Genomic DNA, 22,204 nt, shown 5'->3' with positions numbered 1-22,204 from the left:
TCCCAGTTAGCGACTTAAGAAACCTCATTCTCTAATGACGGAGGGGGTGCTCCTCGTCTCCCCGAGAGGCAACTCTAGACCATCATTCTCTCCAGCCTCGGCATCCAACCCCTTCCTTTGATCCCCATCAGGAAAGATGCCGGTCACCATGCCATGGGCACAACGAGTGTGCTTTCACTGTCAAAGCCACCAAGCTCAGACACATCAGGTCACAAACCTGTCTCCTTTAATTATATCATCAGGCCACCTTGGCTACAGCTTTCACGGGTCACCCTCAAAAGCTACGGGGATTCCAGTTTACAAACAGAATGGTATGGTGGCCTCAGTGATGCCTTCTGTTCCCAATGCTCTTAAATACTTTTCTTAATAAACACAAAAACCTCTAAAGTCCAGCACTTTGCTGGAGGCCGTAAGGCCAATTGCCAGTCCACTTAATACTACCAGGTCGGGGCCAGCATTACCAACCTCATTTTACAAATGAGATAACTGGGCTCAGGAAGCCAGGGTCAAAGCTCCTGGCCACCCAGGCTAAGCAGCACTGATGATTCAACAAAAAGGCTGTACACCTTCCACTGCATCAAGCCGCCTTGATCTTAATTAATGCTCAACTACCTACACAACAAGGGCACCCTAAGACACAGCTAACAGACTGACTGCAAACAGTACGTATGTGAGAAAATAAAGGCAAGAGTACTGGCTGGCTTTGTCACAAAAACTAATTGAAATTAAAAGATCTGCATTTAAGAGATCTTGATTTCCTCTCCCTTCCCCTGCCACTCTCCAAGCCCATGGCCTTGTGTCCCTGCCATGTTCCACGCTGGGTTCCTCCCTAGCCTCAGAGGCCCGCCCGTTTCTATCGCCAGCACATTCTGGACTGTGGTGCCAAGACTTCCCCCATAATCACTATCCCTTACATTAGTGGGAAGCTAAAATTCCTCCACTCAAAAGAAACCATTCTCTAACAAAACGTCTTCTATCTTCTATGTCAACTTTGTAATACCACGACGTCGTATCACCTATGTAATTTTATATTGTTATTGCACTTAACATGAAAATATATGTTTTCTGTATTTTTAAAGGCTCATGTACACTTTAATAATTACAATGGACAAACCACTGATCGCTTAATCATTCTGGTTCTGTTCATCTCATACTGGTTATCTGGGGTTGCTTGCAATTTATTACTATAACAAATAATCCTGAAAATGCCTTTTCACAAGCATCTCTGAATATATTTCAGGCTAATTCTCTGGAATGGATTTCAAGAAATTTAGAAATTAAAGAGAAAGCCCTAAATTAAAGAGCTTGATCACTTTCAGAATTCTATATATAACTGCCATATTACTTTTGAGAAACTCTATATGGGTTTACATTTCCACCATTAGAACTAAAGTTTCTCTCTTTAAATCTCTTCTCACTGATTACAGAAAATACGGCTATTACAATTTTTATGGTAAGTTTAACTTTTTTTCCCAAAGGCTTAGTGTTTACCATTTTTTAAATTGTTCACATCCTTTCCCATTTATCTATTAATCTTAATGTATTTGTCTTAATGAGCTCTTCAGACATTAAGGATAACCTTGTATTATACCTGATGCAAATAATATTCCAATTAACTTGTGATCTGGCTTATACTGTTTGAGGCAAGGAATTTATTAAACTCTCATTAGGTAGCCTATTGTCATTTCATCCACTGCCTTTAACTTTTAAAAAGTCATGCTCCTCCCCAGTCCCCTCTTTGAATGCATTCCCCAGCCCCATACAGATCACTGGCAAAGAGTGAAACCTAATGTTCAGAGGTGTTTTTTGTTTTTTTAGAGACACAGTCTTGTTCTGTAGTTCAGGCCAGAAGTGCAGTAGTGCAATCATAGCTCACTGCAGCCTCAAACTCCAGGGCTCAAGCAATCCTCCCACCTCAGCCTCCCGAGTAGCTGAGACTACAGGCATTTGCCACCAAGCCCAGGTAATTTTGTTTTTTTGTAGAGACATGGTCTTGTTATGCTGCCCAGGCTGGTGTGAAACTCCTAGTCTCAAGCAATCCTCCTGACTAGGCCTCCCAAAGTGTTGGGATTACAGGTGTGAGCCATAATACCTGGACTGTTAAAGGCGTTTAAGCACAATCTTTGGTCAATCTTTGGCTGAATACTAACTTATGCTATCCAAAAGTGAATCCTAGAAAGACAGAATTAAAAATAAAAACAAGAATAAAAAAAATAAAAAGAGACAACAGTGACTATGGGGAGACAAACTACAGAAGTGCTCTAGGTGAGTCACAGAGCAAGAAACAGCAACAGCAACAGTATATCCCAGGGGAGGTGGATTTCAAACATCCAGAGCTGCTAAAATAGGTGTAAGATGTCCAGTTTTCAATTTAAAAAATTATAGGACATGCAAGAAAGTGTGACCACACACACACACACACACACACACACGCACGCACGAAAAAAAGAAGCAGTCAATAGAAACTGTGTCTGGGGGACACAGATAGTGGACTTAGGAGATAATGGTTTCAAAGCAGCTATTATAAATATGTCCAAAAAACTAAAGGAAATTATGCTTAAAAATATTAAAGGACAGTATGAAGACAATGGCTCAAATATTGTCTGTAACTGACTAACTGCACAACAGGAGTCCCAGAAGGAGAGGAGAGAGAAATAGTTACTGAATGGTCCATAATAACAGACAGATTACTAAGCGTTTTACTTCCCAGTGTCTATTTGGTGTTCATCTTAACCATTATACAGTAGCAGGAAGACACATACCCATCCCATTCATACCTGCCTCATTGTCTCTTAATTTCAAAATGGTACTTTCACATGGAATACTCTTCCCTCAACTCCATTATACTAATCCCAAGTTAAGAGAAGTCGTTCATGTAACTTTCCTTAACACCATTGGTCCACACTGGTCTTACCCTTTATTAAGTTTTCAACTCTCGGTGGCGTTAAAAACACCTTATAGTTTTCTGTGAAAACGAAACTACAAAAGGGGGTGTGGAAATGCCTGACACATTATCTATCATGTTTTGTTCTGTGTTGTATTCTGTTCTCTATTTTTATGTACGATTTATAAATATAAAATTAAGGAAAGCTGAAATTGATTCCTGGCTTAGTCAGTAACCAGCGTATGACCTTGGACAAGGCATTCAGCTTCTGTTTTCTCTATTGTAAAATGAGAGTACTACATCAAAAGATGATTTTCTATGAATTCTATGAGTTTATTTCTATAACAACTGTAATTTTACCACGTTCTATTTACAAATGCAGCTTTATATAGACAACAATTTAGATGTAATTTTGAGGTCAAGGCGTTCTCCATCATTCTGTACGAGAGAGTTGGCTGATTCGAAGGAAGAGCACCTACAATACCCAGGCTATCCCCTCTGTAAAAGGATAGTTAGAGAAGGAAATGAAAAAGGTACCGACTATGCTTCAATCTGAGAAGAACAGAACATATAATGCAAAGTAAAACCCACCAGGATTTCTAAAAAAGCATGGTTGTCTGGTTTGATAAAACGCCTAACGAAAGGAAGATTAATGAAGAAAGTAAAGAATGCCCGTGGCACCAATTTAAACGCTATTAACCAATTTTTCTAACACAATTATCTGGACCTGACCATAACAGAAAGTAACACACCCTTTGGAACCTCACTGTGGATTGTGGCTGTGTTATTCACCACATGAAGCCTTCCCCAGGAAAGCAATGTCTTATACAAGAATGCAAGAGGAAAGGGCAAATCTAGGAGTTAAAACTCAAGTTTTCCTACAACCCATAAAACCCGCCTACTGTCTTTGTAGCTATGTACACAAAATTACACATCAACTACACTACACACTAAAAAGGAAATAAGCTGGTGGAGCCAAATCCCGGGAGCAAATGCCCAACAGGCCAAAGGACGAAGGCGATGCAGAGCACTAGGAGAGATGACAGAAAGCAGGTGTCCCGGGAACATGGGCCACATGACGCGCTAACAGGAGTCTGATCTTCTCAAAGTCCACAAAGTTGAAATAGAAGGCAGAGTCCAAGTAGCCAAATGAAGATGAATGAAAAAAAAGGGAAGAAAGAGGGGAAGCAAAGAAAAGGGTTTCCAAGGCAGAAAAGGATCTGGAGTTGACCAAATACGAGGAAAAAGAAGTCAAAGACTGGCACTAAGGTAAGAGAAGTGGCATGATGCATGAAGAGACCTGTTCACAAGAAGGTGCACAGATGTCAAATTATGATAAAGAAGCAGTAAAAATGGGGGCAACAGAAGACCGTCGTGTTCCCGTACCCAAGTGCGAGCTCAGCGAGGGGAGAGGCACCCGCCCGCCATTCTGTTCACCGTGCACCCTGATGCCTTTAACAGAGCTACACAGAGCAGGCACCAAATAAACGGTTATTCATGAGTGGGTCCCCAGGCCGGTCTGTCCTGTAGTAAGACGCTGGGGCCGATGGAAGGTGGGCACTCAGGAGAAAGCTGAGAGTGCAAGCCCCACAGCACAGGACGGTGGCACAGGTCCACGTGGTGGGGCTGTTCAGATTCCATTTCACCACAACCTTTCACCGCTTCCCAACACAGGCACAGAAAATCAAATGCTCACGATAAAATGACTGCTGCACAAAAACACCAATCAACTGCTATTTCACACCAACAATTCAAAGGTCTCATGGGTTCATATTTATATCTCCTCACCAAGAAAATAAAAGACTGGGAGTAGGGAAAGAAGTAACAAAACAAATGCACATTTTCCCCAGAATTCAAAACATACATATGTTTAGAGGGTTTACTTTGTTGTTATCATATTGAGTAGTTTAAAATTTTAATAAATTCTTTAAAATAAATTACTTTCCATTTCTATAGAGCATGCAACAGCTACATAAGCTTAGGTACAAAGAAGGTTTAGACGATACAGATTTAGTACCATGAGACTATACATTTGATTTAATAGCATTAGACCATACAGATTTAATAGCAATAGACTACACAGATTTAGTATCACATACTGAACATATTAAGCAGCAAATTTTAGGATCCAGAAACACCTGTCTTTAACATGTATAGCGTTTAGACATGCTCCCGTAATTCTACGCCATGTGATATGTACACATCAATCCTGGGAAACGCTATATTAAGAGAAAAAATAAATTAGAAGCCCTATGTCTAAAGTACTTACAGTCTGCTCTGAATACAAACAGAATGGCACTCAATGCATACAGAATTTTCAAATCACATTATACATCTTTTAAAATATCATTTTTGAAGACTGGCTATGGCATGAGGAAACAGCCATATTACTATGTTATGGGACAAGGGACGCTTCCATATACACGATGTTAAAACAAAAACATACAATTACAAAAATACAGAGATTAGAAGGAAACAGACCAAAACCTTAAGGGTGGTTACATTTGTGTGGCAGATAAGTGAACTTTATTTCCTTCTTCCTATTCTAGGTACTTCACCTACGTTCTACATTGCTGAGTTTTAGAGACAGCCAAAAAACCAGTTAGTTATAAAAACGTTCTGCAATTACTCACCACATTGTAATAGCTTTTGTTTATGGCGGTCGTATCAAATCCTTTGGGAGGGCTCTTCAGCGTTCCTGATTTGGGAGACAGAGGCTTCTCTGAAATCAAAACGTAGCATAGTTTTACTGATCAGTACTAAAGATGACAAAAGTTCCAGCCCCTCACAGAGGCCAAGGATACTCATCCAGCAGTCTCGCCTAATTAACAAGCCAAACGGCAAGCCGAGGAAAAGGCCGTCCACAGTGACTCTCCGTGCCCCAGAAACCCAGTCCCTCAGGCTCGGCTCACCAAGGCCAATCACCGCACCCCATCCCCACCCTGTTCTCCCAGTTCCAAGCCGAAGGCGTCTAAGAGGCTGCTCTACGAGTGGCAGCCAAAACCAAAGCAGTTTAGCTGCAAGGACAATTCCACAGTGTGATTATAAATATAAAGCATCACCCAGACACCCAAATAAAAGGCATTTTGGCAGATACATAACAATATTAAAACTTCAGGGCTAAAAGTTAGGGATTCCGACCCCTCAGAATGGAAAAGTCCCTCTAAAGAAGCAGGATCTGGCTCAGAGCCTGAAATAACCATCGCTCACAGAAGACAGGACGAGAAAGAAAAGTCATCTCAAGCAGGGGCAAAAACAAGAAAAACCCACACCATCTTCACTTCCACACCAGGCGAAACCATTGAAGCAGTCCTGATTCCAGCAAGGATTCCGATGTTTTAAAACAGCACCGCTTTCGCCCCACATCCACTCAACACATATTTACTCTGCATAACACCCGCCAAACAAAACCTGGCACCGTGCCTGCCCGTCATCAGCTCTCCGGGGTGGGCCTGTCTGCGGACGGTTCTACAGGAAGGGTCTCTATCACCGGTTCTATGGACAGTGTGGGTGTGTCTATGCCCGTCGTCAGCTCTCCGGTGTGGGCCTGTCTGCCGACGGTTCTACAGGAAGGGTCTCTATCACCGGTTTTATGGACAGTGTGGGTGTGTCTATGCCCGTCGTCAGCTCTCCGGGTGGGCCTGTCTGCCGACGGTTCTACAGGAAGGGTCTCTATCACCGGTTCTATGGACAGTGTGGGTGTGTCTATGCCCGTTGTCAGCTCTCCGGGGTGGGCCTGTCTGCCGACGGTTCTACAGGAAGGGTCTCTATCACCGGTTCTATGGACAGTGTGGGTGTGTCTATGCCCGTCGTCAGCTCTCCGGGGTGGGCCTGTCTGCCGACGGTTCTACAGGAAGGGTCTCTATCACCGGTTCTATGGACAGTGTGGGTGTGTCTACTGCTGGTGTGTGGGTGGGTCTGCCAGTTCTATGGGGGTGTGTGTGTCTATTATCAGTTCTACAGACAGTGTCTGTGTCTTTACCATGAGTTCTACAGACAGTGCATGGTGTCCATCATCAGTTCTGTGGGGTGGGTTCCTCTGTCTCTCAATGGTTTTATGGGTGTGCGTGTGTTTCTATTAATGATGAGATGGACAGTGTGTGTCTATCACAATTCTATGGGGTGGGTCTATCACTGGTTCTGTGTGTGTGTGTGTGTGTGTGTGTGTGTGTGTGTGTGTGTCTGGTTATCACAGTTCCATGGGGCAGATCTACCAACAGTTCTATGGGGTGGGCAGATAGGTCTAACACTGATTCTTACATTCTGTACATCTAACATTCGTTCTATGGATTCTGTTTACCACTGGTTTTCCAGGGCTACAGGGGCGGTGTATCAAATTGGGGCTAGTGGGGACAAAGGAAAGGGAGAGGTTTTTTCCCACATTCTTCCCCCAAGAAAGTCCGATGAGCATTTTCTAGGGGACTTAGTTCCTACCAGTTCTCCCTCAAAGCTCATCTCCACTGCAAGAATCCTGCCGTGTGACTCCCCTCACTGGGTGGGAACACACCCCTCTCCTCTGGTGTGAGCAGCACCTGTCTATAGTCCGTCCCTTCTGCTCTCCTCTCCTCCCATGTGTCCCGGGGTCTGAGGTAGCATATCCCAAAACAGTGCCTTCAACTCCAAACACTAAGGCTGCAGGTCCCTAACGTCAACTGCCTCCTCAGGAGCTGTACCATCTTCTAGCAACAGAAACCCAGAATGCCCCAAACCAACCTCATGCTCCTTAACCTTGGCTCCTCCCTCCTCCTGAGGAGCCGTTTACCTCAATCTTCCTTCGATGCCTCACGGAAGTTCCTAAATCTTCCCTCAATGCCTCACTGTTGAGTGTTTCCAGGTGGTCGAAAACAACAAGACAAGGTGCTGCTCCAAGTTGCAAGAATTCTCCCTGCCCACAGGATGGAAAACAAAACTTCAGGGAAACAAATCCCTTCTACACTGTAAGAGCTACTAGGAGGAAAACCAATCTATTCTTGCTAGCACACTTTCCTACTCAATCTCTTTTCTACAGCTCAGAATTTAATTGTAGAAGAAAAAACTACGAAATGTTTTCATTTGAGAAAAAACAACACTTTTTCATCTTTGAAATCTGCAATTTGGAGGCAGGACAGAAAATACCATTACAGGGGAGACCGTCCACACCTAAATCACAGCCCCTGCGATCGTAAGCCACACGTCAGCATGCATGCCGGTAACGGTGGCCCTGAATCTGCTTTAAATCATATTAAAAGTAATGATTTTGCCAGCTCTGTTATTTTAAACTTAAGACATACCTCACAACTCAACACCACAGTTAATAAAATTCAATTAATTTACTGTAAGAACTGTAAGAAAAAAAGTTTTCAAAAGAAAAACTTTCACGTTACTAACATTACATAAAAATAAAAAAACAGGCAGAAGAAACCCAGACAAATCAGATTAAGTCCAGGCAGGTTGCCTTTTCTCCCTTAGAAAAAAAGAGCTCCCAATTCTGCTGGCTGCTGAATGGGAGGTCTCAAGATCAAGTTCCCCAGAACACCCTGTGGTTAGTTTTCAACAAGAGGGTACCGCTAAGGTGTGCCACCCACAACGTGCCCCTGCTTCCAATTAGGAAGCATAATTTCCACAACGCCCAAGGTGGGTCTGCCAGGAGACCCTGCAGGGGAGACAGGAAGCCCCTGGCTGCCACGCCCTAGCCAGGCCACTCCTGCCTTCCAATGCGAGGCTCTTTGCTCGCCCCACCACTGTCCAGGTTCCTGGGATGGTCACGCCAGAGGAAACGTGCCATCAACAGGAGGGGCAGGGGGCAGCAGGGGCACAGGTAACTCCCGGGCAGCCTCGGAAGCCTGCTAGTAGCTTCTACCAAAAACAGCATTGAAATTAATCTAAGAGAGGCTAAATTACGGCCATTCATAACAGATAGAAAAGCACACAGCCAGGAAATAGATTAGAAAATACTCAACCGCCCTACTCTCCTAAGAAAAGCAGCATTTTTGGCCCATCTGGTAGCTAAAAATTAATAAAATTCACTGGTTTTGAGGTGTGGGAAACCAAGAGAATGCAGCTTAGTGCTACCTTTCCAGGGGCTGACTAGGGCAGCAAGTCTTCCCTTCCTTACAATATACTCGAAAAATGCTGAAAACAAGAAAATTTAAATATAGACGTGTAAAAGAAAAGGAGGGGACGACGTGCCAAAAGCAAAGAGGAAACCCTCTCACTAGGAGAGGGGAGACAGACCTGCCTCCAGGCCGCAGCAGCTGGGGCTACACCCAATGCAGGAAGAAAACAGACCTGCTCCAACCCAGGCAAATAAAACTGGATCCCTCAGTAACCCGCAGAGCCGATGCAAAGATGTCTGGAAGCGTCTGTGCGCTGGTCTAGAGAAACAGCAAGGAAGTGCGCAGGCTGCTCAGAGATGGGAGCACAGGCTAGAGGAAACCAAAACCCGAGCCCGCACCTGCTGAGCAGGACCACTCCAACCGCCGCTCTCCTCCTGCGGGACTACCAGGACCCGCCTGCGACAAACACGTCTCCGGGAACCCCTAAGAAGCAAATGTTATTCCTCTCTGTAGACGTATTTCTACCACCCAGTGTACACAGGAACCCACCATCAGGAATGAAGCCACCATTAAACAGTATCAGCCACAGAAGGTACTGAGCTGCCAGGAGGGTGTGAGCAGACGTGGCATATAAAGGGACCAGGTTCCCCAGAGTAGAAATAACAGGAAAATCAAGACCTAATGTCATCTGTTGTTTAAAATGACAGGAGAGAGATGCAATTGGGACCAAACCCAAGGAATAAAAAAGGCACTATGAGGATTTAAAACATCTGAAGTGGCAGCAAAATCTCTAGAAATAAATACGGTCACTAAAATGGGAATCTCCACAAACAGGTTAGTATCACTGTGAGCAGGGAATTAATGAACTGACAAGCACAGGAATGGACTACAACACAGCACAGTGAAACAAACAAATACGCAAAGGAGATTAAAACTGGGGGCAAAGTAAGACATCTAGTAAGATAATCAGGAGAAAAATCAGGGAGTGAGCAGGAAGTAGTCCTTGAGAAGATCCTTTCCAGAACTGAAGAGCTCTGGATTCCTTGGGCTGAGGAAGTACAGCCAGCCCCGAGCAAAACCAGAGTCCACCAAGACACACGGGAACGCTGCACAACTGGGCTAGCGGCAGGTCCAGAGAGCCGGGTGCGGTGCCCTCCCCCACCCTGAGCAGCTCCACCATCACGGGGCTGGGAATTCTGCCTCTTTTGAGAACACACTTCTGTGAGTCCTCACTTGCCTCTCCCACTTGACTGAAAGCCACCCGGCCGCTTCCCTCTGTTTCGGTGGTTACGCTTTCATTTGTGATGTGTCGCTGACCCAGCAAAGTCCAGAGATAATCATCACCGCTGGCTTCAACCACCAGAGCAGACATGGCCCCGAAAACTCAGGATTCCCACGTCCTCTTCCGACCTTCGGCGCTGGGGTGCTGTGCGTGGTCTGTTGGCTGTTCGTCCCGCACTCAGAGTTCATGGAGTCACCGCCTGTGTGCATCTGCCTGTGCTCCGCAGTGTCTGCCTGCCGGTTTCCTGAACCACATGCGCCCTCCTGTCAGGTGACGTCCTCCTAGTTGTTCAAGGGATAATCTGCTAATACTCTCGATCTTTGTCTGAAAATGTTATAATTGTGCCATTACTTTTTCCCAAACTTTAAGACAGAAACTTAAAAATATACATAAACATACAGAGAATAACCATGTACACTCTTAACGTTAGCAGTCCTCAGCATTGACCCTACCTCATCCGCTTCCGCCTCGTTCTCTGCTAGAAGCACCATCAGCAAGTCTCAGAGACGGGTCATCTCCACCAACCAAAACTTCAGTGTTAGTAAAAGGAGGTTTTCTTCTTTTTTTTTTTTTTTTTTTTTTTTTTTTTTTTTTTTTTTTTGAGACGGAGTCTCGCTCTGTCGCCCGGGCTGGAGTGCAGTGGCCGGATCTCAGCTCACTGCAAGCTCCGCCTCCCGGGTTCACGCCATTCTCTGGCCTCAGCCTCCCAAGTAGCTGGGACTACAGGCGCCCGTCACCGCGCCCGGCTAGTTTTTTGTATTTCTTAGTAGAGACGGGGTTTCACCGTGTTAGCCAGGATGGTCTCGATCTCCTGACCTCGTGATCCGCTCGTCTCGGCCTCCCGAAGTGCTGGGATTACAGGCTTGAGCCACCGCGCCTGGCTATTTTTTGTATTTCTTAGTAGAGACGGGGTTTCACTGTGTTCGCCAGGATGGTCTCGATCTCCTGACCTCGTGATCCGCCCGTCTCAGCCTCCCGAAGTGCTGGGATTACAGGCTTGAGCCACCGCGCCCGGCTATTTTTTGTATTTCTTAGTAGAGACGGGGTTTCACCGTGTTCGCCAGGATGGTCTCGATCTCCTGACCTCGTGATCCGCCCGCCTCGGCCTCCCGAAGTGCTGGGATTCCAGGCTTGAGCCACCGCGCCCGGCCGGGAGGTTTTCTTCTTTAAACTCAAAACCCTAACCTCAGACCATTATCACACTGACGACATTAATAATTTTTAAATAGTATCTAATGCCTAGTCTATATTCAGATCTTCCTGTCTGTCAAAACAACGGCTTTCTGAAGTCAGCTTATGAGTCAGGAACCAAATAAAGTCTGCACAGCGCATCTGGCTGTTGTGCCTCTGAGTCTCTTTCATTCTATAAGAGCCCCCTCCTCTTTTTCGGATGCCAGCGGAGACCAGAGAGCACAGACCTTCACCCCTACCTCACGTGCTGTGTAGGACACCTCAGGTGCACTTCATAACTTCTGGGAAGACACTCTTGGTTTTCCCACTGCTGTGTCTCTCAGTTTCCACAACAGTGGTCACCAACGGAATTACTGGTGGAACGGATGCTGGTTGCGGCTTTAGAGCCAAGTGTAAACTGGTGTAATTGTGAACAACCCTGACAATGCAACAGAAAGATATAGCTGAGTAAAGGCAGAATGTGGGAGGATAAAGAAAAGGGTCAAGGTGCATCTTCACGGAACAAAATGGGGCATCAGGAGGTATCTGCCAAATGTCACCAAAATACAAGTAAGACTAAAGCATCTCATTTAGCACACCAACAGAAGAACAAATTAATCACAAAGAACAAAAGTAGAAGAAAGTAGGAGGAAGAAGGTAAGTCAAACGGGGTACACAGGCAGACCCTGAAGTTGCTGAGGGCTTGGTTTCAGACCATGGCAATACAGTGAGTCACACAAATTTGTTTCCTACTGCATACAAACACTATGTTTACACTATGCTGTAGTCTATTAAGTTTGCAATTGCACTGTGTAAAAAAAGTACATTCCTTAGTTAAAAAATAAATGTTTCTTAAAAAATGCTAACAATCATCTGAGCCTTCAGCAAGCTGTAATCTCTTTGCTTGTAGAGGGTCTTGCCTTGACATGGATGGTTGCTGATTGATCCGTGGCTGTGGAAGGTTGCGGTGGCGATGGACACTTCTTGAAACAAGACAACAATGAAGTGTGCCATATCAACCGATTCTTCACGAAAGATTTCTCTGGAGCGTGAGATGCTGTTTGATAGCATTTTACAAACATACAACTTCTTACAAAATTAAGAGTCAATCCTCTCAGACCCTGCTATTACTTTATCAACTAACTTTATGCAACAGTCTAAATCTTTTGTTATTTCAACAATGTTCACAGCACTTCAGCAAGGGTAGATTCTATTTCAAGAAACCACTTTCTTTGCTCAGCCATAAGGAGCAACTCTTCATCCGTTCAAGTTTTCTCATGAGAGTGCAGCAGTTCACTCACATCTCCAGGCTCCATTTCCAATTCTAGTTCTCTTGCTGTTCCCACCATATAGGTAAGTTCCTTCTTCCACTGAAGTCCTGAAGCCCTAAGGTCATCCATGAGGGTTAGAATCAACGTTTTCCAAACTCCTGTTAATGATGGTATTTTAACCTCCTCCCATAAATCACAAACGTTCTTAACAGTATATAAAGGGATAAATCCTTTCCAGAAGGTTTTCAAATTACTTTGCCTAGATCCATTAGAGGAATCACTATTTATGGCCTTACAAAATGTATTCCTTAAATGCTAAGACTCGAAAATCTGAATTAATCCTTGACCCATGAGCTGCAGAATGGATGCTGTGTCAGCAGCATGAAAACAACATTAATTTCTTTCTACGTCTCCCTCAGAGCTCTTGGGTGATTAGCTACACTGTCAATGAGCAGTAACATGCTCAGAGGAATCTTTTTTTTCTGAGTGGGAGGTCTCTACAGTGGGCTTAAAATATTCAGCAAAGCATGATACAAGCAGACGTGCCATCATCCAGGCTTTGCTGTTCTAACTCACAGCGCAGAGAGGCAGAGTGGGTTGAGCATAATTCCTAAGGGCACTGGATTTTCAGAATGGTAAATGAGAATTGGCTTCAACTCAGTCACCAGCTACATTCGCCCCAGACCAGAGAGTCGGCCTGTTAGTGTGGCCACCTTCACCGATGACCTCAGCTAGACCTTCTGGATGACTTGCTGCAGCTTCTCTGTCAGCACGTGCTGCTTCACCCTGCACTTTCGTGTTCTGGAGACGGCTTCTTTCCTTCAACCTCATGCACCAACCTCCATCAGCTTCAAACTCTTCTTCCGCAGCTTCCTCACCTCTCAGTCTTCATAGAATTGAAGAGATTAGGCTTTGCCTTAAGGAAATGTTGTGGCTGGTTTGATCTTCTATCCAGAGCACTCAGACTTTCTCCATATCACCAATAAGCTGGTTTCATTGCTTATCATTCATGTGTTCACTGGAGTAGCACTTGTAATTTCCTTCAAGAGCTTTTTCTTTGTATTCACAACTTGACTGACTGGCGCAACAGGCCTAGCTTTCAGCCTGTCTCAGCTTTATACGTTGCCTTGCTCACTATGGTTAATCATTTCTAGCTTTTTATTTAAAGTTGAGAGACATGCAACTCTTCCTTTCACTTGAATACTTAAGAGGTCATAGTATGGTTACAAATTAGTTTAATTTCAGTATTTTTGTGTCTCAGGGAATGAGTGGCCTAAGGAAAGAAAAAGATGGGGAATTCCCCGTCAGTAGGGCAGTCAGAACACACACAACATTTATCGATTAAGTCCGCCATGTTATATGGGCATGGTTCATGGTACCCCAAAACAATTACAACTGTAACACCAAAGATCACTCATCACAGATCATCATAATGGATACAATAACGAAAAGGCGTGAAATCGTGCAAGACTTGCCCAAATGCAGCAAGGGACAAGAAGTGCGCACAGGGTGCTGGAAAAATGGCACCAACAGTGCTGCCCAATACAGGGTTGCCACAAGCCTTCCATTTGTGAGAGGAAAAAAAAAAAAAAAAAAACAAGCAAAGTGCAATAAAAGTGAGATACACCCTATGAATCAAAGCAGAGAAGTCTCTGCTTCCTGTGAAGAGCTGTGAGGCGGCTACGCAGAGGAGGAGAGCAGGTGAGTAATCCCTCTCCCTGGATCAGGCCCGCGGGAGCGGGAGGCCTCCGCTCTTCCCCACATAAGCTCTTCCATCCACTGGCTATCACACGCTACAAGCACGTGGCATGTAAGTAATACAATTACTTAACCATAAATGCAAATAAAACTTTTTTAAAAAAGAGAAGCTCTAACACTGGAAGACTAACAACCTGACCCCAAATTAAGTCAGTTGATCTATGGGATGTGTCCCTGAAATGGAAGATGTGTAATCATCACCGACGATGGGAGACAGCCACATGTGAGTGAGGACATGCTTGGTACACCAATCTAGGAGAATATTCACTGTCACATGCCAGAAACATTTCCAAACCATCTATTCCAAGACCCCTTTGTACATAATGCTGTAATACGCTCCCTACACCTGCCTCGGGGGGCCCATGTCTTCTAATTTATGTTCTTCTCTCTTGTTTAAAAACTAGAGAAACAATAGTGCTGAGAGGACCATCCTGTAATGCAGCCTCATGTGTCCCGTCCAAACCCAGTCCTCACTGGAGAGGAGGAAGGACTATGGCACAAGCTCACACCCAGTGGCATGAAGGAAAGCAAGGTTCTGTGGTACTTCTGTCCTTTTCCCTGCACAGATTATACTCACCTCAAACAATGTTCCTCCACAGCTAAATAAATAACAACATCCAAAATTCAGCTGCATGTTATGTTGCTTTATGTCAAAAATATTAAAAAGTGACCAACTTAAAAAGTGGCAATGTGAACAGTCGTTAAAGATCTGTGGATCAGCAAATGACAGCCCTATTTAAGTTCTCACATCACTGCCAAACACAGATTGTTAGTCATCATCTCAAGCTAACCAGCCCCCAAAACAGCATTTAAAAGAAATGTCTTTACTGCACAACAGATAATAAGCTGTCCAGAAACAGGAGAATTACTGAAGTCAGCACATTAGAAATAATCATCTAAAAAAGCCTGAGTCCACATGTACACACAGAAAACTGGTCTTGGAGGCACACAGAGCACGAGGTGTGTTCTCACAGCTGCTAACTGTGTGCGCCAGGCCACGGTGGCCACATGCGGCTGAACGTCTCCACTTCTATTTAATCACAGCAACCACCATCACCACTCACTTCCAGAATGGACCTCGCTGCCTCTCTCCTTACCCTCTCCCTTAAATTTAGGAAATTCTGAAGCAAGAGAGTAAGAGTGAGGGTAGGTGGGTGAAAAACACAAATACATATCAGCCTGTGAAAAATGCTGTAGAGGCTGGGTGTGGTGGCTCATGCCTATAATCCCAGCACTTGGGGAGGCTGAGGCGGGCAGATGACAAGGTTAGGTGTTCAAGGCCAGCCTGGCCGACATGGTGAAACCCCGTCTCTACTAAAAATACAAAAATTAGCCGGGTGTGGTGGCGGGCACCTGTAATCCCAGCTACTCGGGAGGCTGGGGCAGGAAAAGCGCTTGAACCCAGGAGGAGGAGGTTGCAGTGAGCTGAGATCATGCCACTGCATTCCAGCCTGGACAACAGAGCAAGACTCCATCTCAAAAAAAAAACAAAAAAACAAAAAAATGCTGTAGAAATCCATGGGCTTTACCTAACCAAAAAACGTGCACAGAAAATAAATGCTAAGTAGCAATTATTTACCTTCCATAAGACTGTACATATTCAGGAATAATATACGATGCTTTTGATACAAGCATTAGAAAGATCCTTATTACAGAATCCTGGAAAATATCTGTCTCCAAAGAGGGACTATTCAAACAAGAAATCCTACACCACGGGTTAAAAGCACAAACAACGGCGAATCTTGATAAGAACAATTCCATCTCCGACCACAAGAGGGCAAACCACCAACGGCTATTTACACTTCCCCAGGAAGCAGGAGAGATGAACTAGACCATCTGGTCAATTTACCTGGAGATAAACAGCCTAATAAAATGTCATTTAGAGAAAAACTTCAGTTCCTGTTTACTCAGTAAAAATATTTGTACATCGAATTAAAATATAATGCAGAAGAGAAACCCTCAATTTAAAGGAAGTCAGTGTTTTCAGGAATAAAGAAATGATCCTAACATGATGGTCAGAGAAGTCTCTAAGTTTGGAACCTGGCACAATTTTGTTTTTAGAAAAATCAAGCACTAATTAACTATAAATCAAAATACATTAAACACACTCTTCAAAAAAGGAAACCTAATTCCAAAATCAGAAAGCCTCATCAACTAGAAAACATGCAATACAGCCGCCGCCCTTATCCACGGGGGCACCTCCAAGACTGCCCACTGGATGTCTGAAACTGCGGCTATACCTCTGTATATATACCAACCCTATATATACTATGTTTTCCTATCTATACATACCTATGTGTGTTTCATCTGGAAATTAGGTACAATAATAGATTAACAACAATTAATAATGAAACAGAACAATTATAACAATATACTATAACTAAAGTTATGTGAATGTGGTCTCTCTTTCAAGGTATCTTACTGTATTGTTCTCACCTATTTCAAACCAGGGTTGACCACAGGTAATTGTAACCACATTAAGCAAAGCCAGAGATGAGACGGAAGTCTGCTATACTGAAATGTAATTGTGATCCTAGAATTTTATTCTTAACTGCTCTAGAGTGACATGGTAAAAAAATGTGGTTTCACACTTGCCTCAAATGCCCCCGTTTAAAATCAGACTAGGCTGGGCATGGTGGCTCACGCCTGTAATCCCAGCACTTTGGGAAGCTGAGGCGGGTGGATCACTTGAGGTCAGAAGTTGGAGACCAGCCTGGCCAACATGGTAAAACCTCGTCTCTACTAAAACTACAAAAGTTAGCCAGGCATGATGGTGCATGCCTGTAATCCCAGCTACTCGGGAGGCTGAGGCAGAATCGCTTGAACCCAGGAGGCAAAGGTTGCAGTGAGAGCCACTGCACGCCAGCCTGGGCAACAAGAGTGGAACTCCATCTCAAAATGAAATAGTAAAATAAAATTAAAAATAAATAAGCTAAAATAAAACTAGCAGGACTTTCCATACAATATGCTCAGGTAACCAGAGAACAACAGGGACAGAAGGTTATTCCCTTGGTTCAACCATCAGATAAAGTTTAGCTTATTAATCACTGATATGCTCAAAAATGGTATTTCTTGAATTTAAAAAAATAAACAGGAAAAAAGGAAATTTTCCAAAGTTACTCAGGTCTCAGTTTGGCACAAAACCTATTGTAATGGTTAATACTGAGTGCCAACTTGATCGGATTGAAGGACACAAAGTATTGATCCTGGGTGTGTCTGCAAGGGTGTTGCCAGAGGAGATTCACATTTGAGTCAGTGGGCTGGGAAAGGCAGACCCACCCTTAAGCTAGTAGGCACCATCTAATCAGCTTCCAGCAAATATAAAGCAGGCAGAAAAATGTGAAAACGTGAGACTGACCTACCCTCCCAGCCTACATCTTTCTCCTGTGCTGGATGCTTCCTGCCCTCAAACGTCGGCCTCCAACTTCTTCAGTTTTGAGACTCGGACTGGCTCTCCTTGCTCCTCAGCCTGCAGATGACCTATTGTGGGACCTTGTATACATATATAATATACATACATATGTGTGTGTATACATTTAGTATACATATATACATGTGTGTATATACATATAGTATACATACATATGCGTGTATGTACATATAGTATGCATAGATACATGTGTACATATAGTATACATACATGTATATAGTATACAGATACATGCGTATATATAGTATACACAGAAACGTGTGTATGTGTATAGTATACATATATACATGCGTGTATGTGTATGTATACATATAGTATACATATATACATGTGTGTATATACATATATACATATATATACACACATGTACGTATTTATACATTCCCCTATTGTGGGACCTTGTGATCATGTAAGTTAAACTCCTATATATATAATATATATACATGTTTATTATATACGCATGTTTATATATATAATATATAAAATAAACTCCCCTTGAGATATATATATATATCCCCTATTAGTTCTGTCCCTCTGAAGAACCCTAATACACCTATGGATTCAGTGTGACCCCTGCAAAGAGCTCCTTGATGGCAACACACCATGTACACGCACACACGTTTAAACCGGGCACGCATACACGCTCAGACACACATAAGACATGAGTGGGGGCGGGTAGAACAAAGTGAGAGCACCGTTCCTCACAAGAGCCGTGTTTCTAAACACGCCCTGCTGGTCCTTGGAGAGCGTCCTCTGCTGCTGCCAGCTCCAGCACCCACAATCCACTCCAAAGAGGGAGCTCACGATGCCTTCCTGTGGGCTATCAGAGGTAACAGCACACTGCAAGACAAATTCCCATGGCAGATGACACTGACAACATTCAAATGTGTCTGAAAACCACATCCCACTGGAGAGGATTTTGAGATCCACAAACCGCATTTTTTTCAGTGTAATTTCCTTACGCTGGGTTACTTCTAAAAAATTCACCAGGAAAAATACATGAAAAGTGAAAACCCACTCACCTGCACTCTTACTGTGCTTCAGTCAGTCCAGGATTCACACTTAAGGAGGAGTTCACTTAAGAATTAAAGAAAGACCAGCTGGAACAAGCATCTGTCCCTACTCCAAAGGTGCGTCCACTCAGCAGCTCTGTAACCTCAACTCTCCTTGGCAAAGGTGAGCAACGAGGTCCTCCTTCCTCTGCCTTGGCTCAAGTGTCCTCCTGGAAAGTCCACTGGCGCCATCTCAGGCCTCTTGGCCCAGGGCTGCTCTCATTGGTCCCCAGAAGAAAGATCTCTCCAACTGGCAGGGCCGGGCTAGGAGATGGGCTCACAGCATGGACTGGGCCTGCCCTAGCCCTAGGTCTCCAGGCAGGCTCATGCAGGCCAGCGCCATCCAACTGAGTCACAGACAAAACTGCATTTCCTAACAGCGATGTCTGTCAAGTTGCCATTTCCACCCCTCAGAATGGTGCCAGTGCCACGCTCTCAGTGGGCTCTACACATGGACAGATTTTTTTAAAGGATGTCATGTACTTGTAACCTACCCGCTTCCTAATAGCCCAGCAATACTTGTCTTCAAGGGTTATGGGGAGAACCGAGTTGCAAATGGAAAGTACTTTATACATTAACTGGAACATAACAAGCAGCCAGAAAAAAAATTCTGCCCAAGTCGACTTATTACAATAAAAAATACTGCCTTTTAAATTATTATTAACAACTACCAAAAACAGTAGCAACTTCACTTTCAACAGCATGGCTATTATTTAAACACACACACACACACACACACACACACACACACACACACAAAACAAGTTGGCGAGAACACAGAAGCAGCAGAAGTCCTGTGCGCTGCTGGTGGGAACGTGATGTGGCACAGCCACTGGAGAAGACCACGTGGCAGTTCCTCAAGACTTAATCACAGAACTAGCATCTGACCCAGCAATTCCATTTCTGGGTATATACAGAAAACAGAGAACAACTGACAAGCAAAGACTCAAATACTTACACAACCATGCTCTTAGCAGCATTATTCACAACAGCCAAGAGGTGAAGGTAACCCAAGTTCCCATCAACACATAATGTTGTACATACATACAATGAAATATTCAGCCTTAAAAAGGAAGGTAACTCTGCCATATGCTACAGCATGGAAAACCCTTGAGCACTCTATGCTGAGTGAAATAAGCCAGTCAAAAGACAAAATGATTGCACTTACATGAGGCACCAACGGTAATCAAATTCAGAGACAGAAAGCAGAATGGTAGAGGGCAGGGTCTGGGAGGGGAAAGGGGACTGTTTAATGGGAAGAGAATTCAGTTTGAGAAGAAAAAAGTTCTGGAGATAAACACTGGTGATGGTTATAAAAATGTGAATGTACTTAGTGCCACTGAACAGTACATTTAAAAATGGCAAACTGCTTTGTATATATGTGTATGTATACACACAATAGAAAAAGAATAGGCATGTGTTCCTAGAAATTCTACCAGAGAAGTTTACTTGTTTTCTGAGGTCACTGAAAAAATATTTTTACATCAAAATTGTCATATTCCCATATTCTTTTTTTCTTGCTACCTTAGAAAAACAATAGCAGCCATTAACATTCCCTTAGCTCCTACTCTGCCAGACTCCATACATAGTACAAACCTTAACAATTCAACCCCACAAGACCGCACAAGGGAGAACGATCATCCTCATTTTCCATCTGAAACACCTGTGGCTCTGAGGCTCAGTCACCCAAGCCCTAGAGCAGAGCTATAAATTTACATCACGTTCTTTCCACACCTCCCTGTGTATCAGCTATTCTCTCTAAGTCACTCTTTCCCCAGCAGAATCAGAGGAACGGTAGTATACAACGGTGTTTTTCAACCACAGGGCAGGATGCAAGTTACACACATGACGCCCCCTTGACAAATCCCACCCCCCACCTCTGCCCACCCATCCACACGCTTCCACAACAGGCACGACAGCCCGACAGCCACAGCCACGTGCCAAGGATCACTATTCTTTCATAAGAACACAAGCCTCAAAATCGGAAAGCCGGTGAAACAATGTGAACAGCTACAAAACATAAGGAAGCAATGCATTTGTAAAATAGTATCACTAGTACTAAGAAAATGACAGAAATTACCTCACTGCACGCCACTGCCAAAAGCACCCATAGCCACAAAAATTAAATCCAGCCTGCGGATCACCAACTCCAAGTCCTGACACTAGCCCCCCGCCCTCCGCCCCCCCCCCAAAAAAAAAGGATCAATTCTATCACAGTAAAACTGCAACGATTAAAGATCTGAGATGTTTCTCTTCACATCTGAAAAATGCCAGGACGAAAGGAAATGCTGCCTGGTAACTACAGAGCCCTTGATGCCCGGGCCCCAGTGTGGGGCTGAGATGAAAATCCATTACATCTAACAAAAAACCGTATCCTAAGACCAGGTCATTTGCACAGGTCCAGCTGGAGAGTAAACGCTATGTCAAGTATATTTACTTCTTTCTGCTCATGGCAAAGAAAAGCCACACACAGGACAGGCTCGGCCACTTACCGCTGGCCTTGACCTCGCGCACGTAGTTGCTGGGGAACCAGCCGGTCCGGCCGTTGAGTGTGCCCTCCCACCAGCCTCCCTCTTCCACACGGGTGACATGGATGACGTCTCCTTTTGAGAAGGAAAGCTCGTCCTCATTGGTCTGCTGGAAGTTAAACTTTGCTCTTACTACCAGTTGATTGTTGCTATTATCGGTCATGTCCTAAAAGGGGAAGAGTGGGAGAAAAATTATACCAAGAACAGTCTACTTCATTATAAAACAGATCATACTTTACTAGTACAAAGGTAGCATAACTGCCCAACGGCAAAAAAACATTTAGAGAAATTTCAGTTTCCTCCCTTCCAGTGCACCATGACCACCACTAGCACCACTCCAGCCCCCAGAGAACACCCTCTTCACAGCATTCAAAGGTCCTGGTCTGCCACTGTGACGCCTACATAATCAGACACATCCATGTACGTGGAGACAGAGTCACACTACACATACTTCTCCACAAGTTGCAAAAGTTAAGACAACATGGTCATTTCTCTGGCAGTACTTACTGGTGCTTACCTAACACTTCATGTTATGCTATATGACTACAGCATTCATTATGGAACCCACTCTCCATTAGTGGATTTTCAGATTATTTATTTCCAGTATATTTCCATATACCATAGACAGTGCTTTCCTTGTGTAGACAAGGCTGCATTAAAAATATTTGTATGTCTACCTTCGAATATACCTGTAAACAAGCCTATATATTAAATTCTGGTCAGAAGACATATTTATTACAGTTAACTTTTTAATACATTTTTTTAAATTGTCCTCCAAAAGGTTTCTACAAACT

General features: G+C 43.9%; 1 protein-coding gene across 46 annotated transcripts in view; it reads right to left on the bottom strand.

Moving 5' to 3' along the window:
• Positions 1–22,204, bottom strand: part of ARHGEF7 (Rho guanine nucleotide exchange factor 7) — a 182,846-nt gene that overhangs the window by 67,577 nt on the left and 93,065 nt on the right. For all 46 annotated transcript variants that reach the window (XR_013407760.1, XR_013407761.1, XR_013407762.1 and 43 more), the window contains 2 exons: positions 21,375–21,576; positions 5,518–5,606 (listed from right to left, as the gene is read on the bottom strand). Coding sequence is in view for 40 of the 46 variants with exons in the window: in XM_028837325.2 (XP_028693158.1) it covers positions 5,518–5,606; positions 21,375–21,576 (291 nt within the window). In the remaining 6 variants the exon portion in view is untranslated. The remainder of the gene's footprint in view (positions 1–5,517; positions 5,607–21,374; positions 21,577–22,204) is intronic.

This window comes from Macaca mulatta, chromosome 17 (genome assembly GCF_049350105.2).
Source record: "Macaca mulatta isolate MMU2019108-1 chromosome 17, T2T-MMU8v2.0, whole genome shotgun sequence".
Lineage (NCBI taxonomy): Eukaryota > Metazoa > Chordata > Mammalia > Primates > Cercopithecidae > Macaca > Macaca mulatta.
Note: the sequence above shows the minus strand (reverse complement) of the source record. Positions and strands in the feature narration are given on the sequence as shown.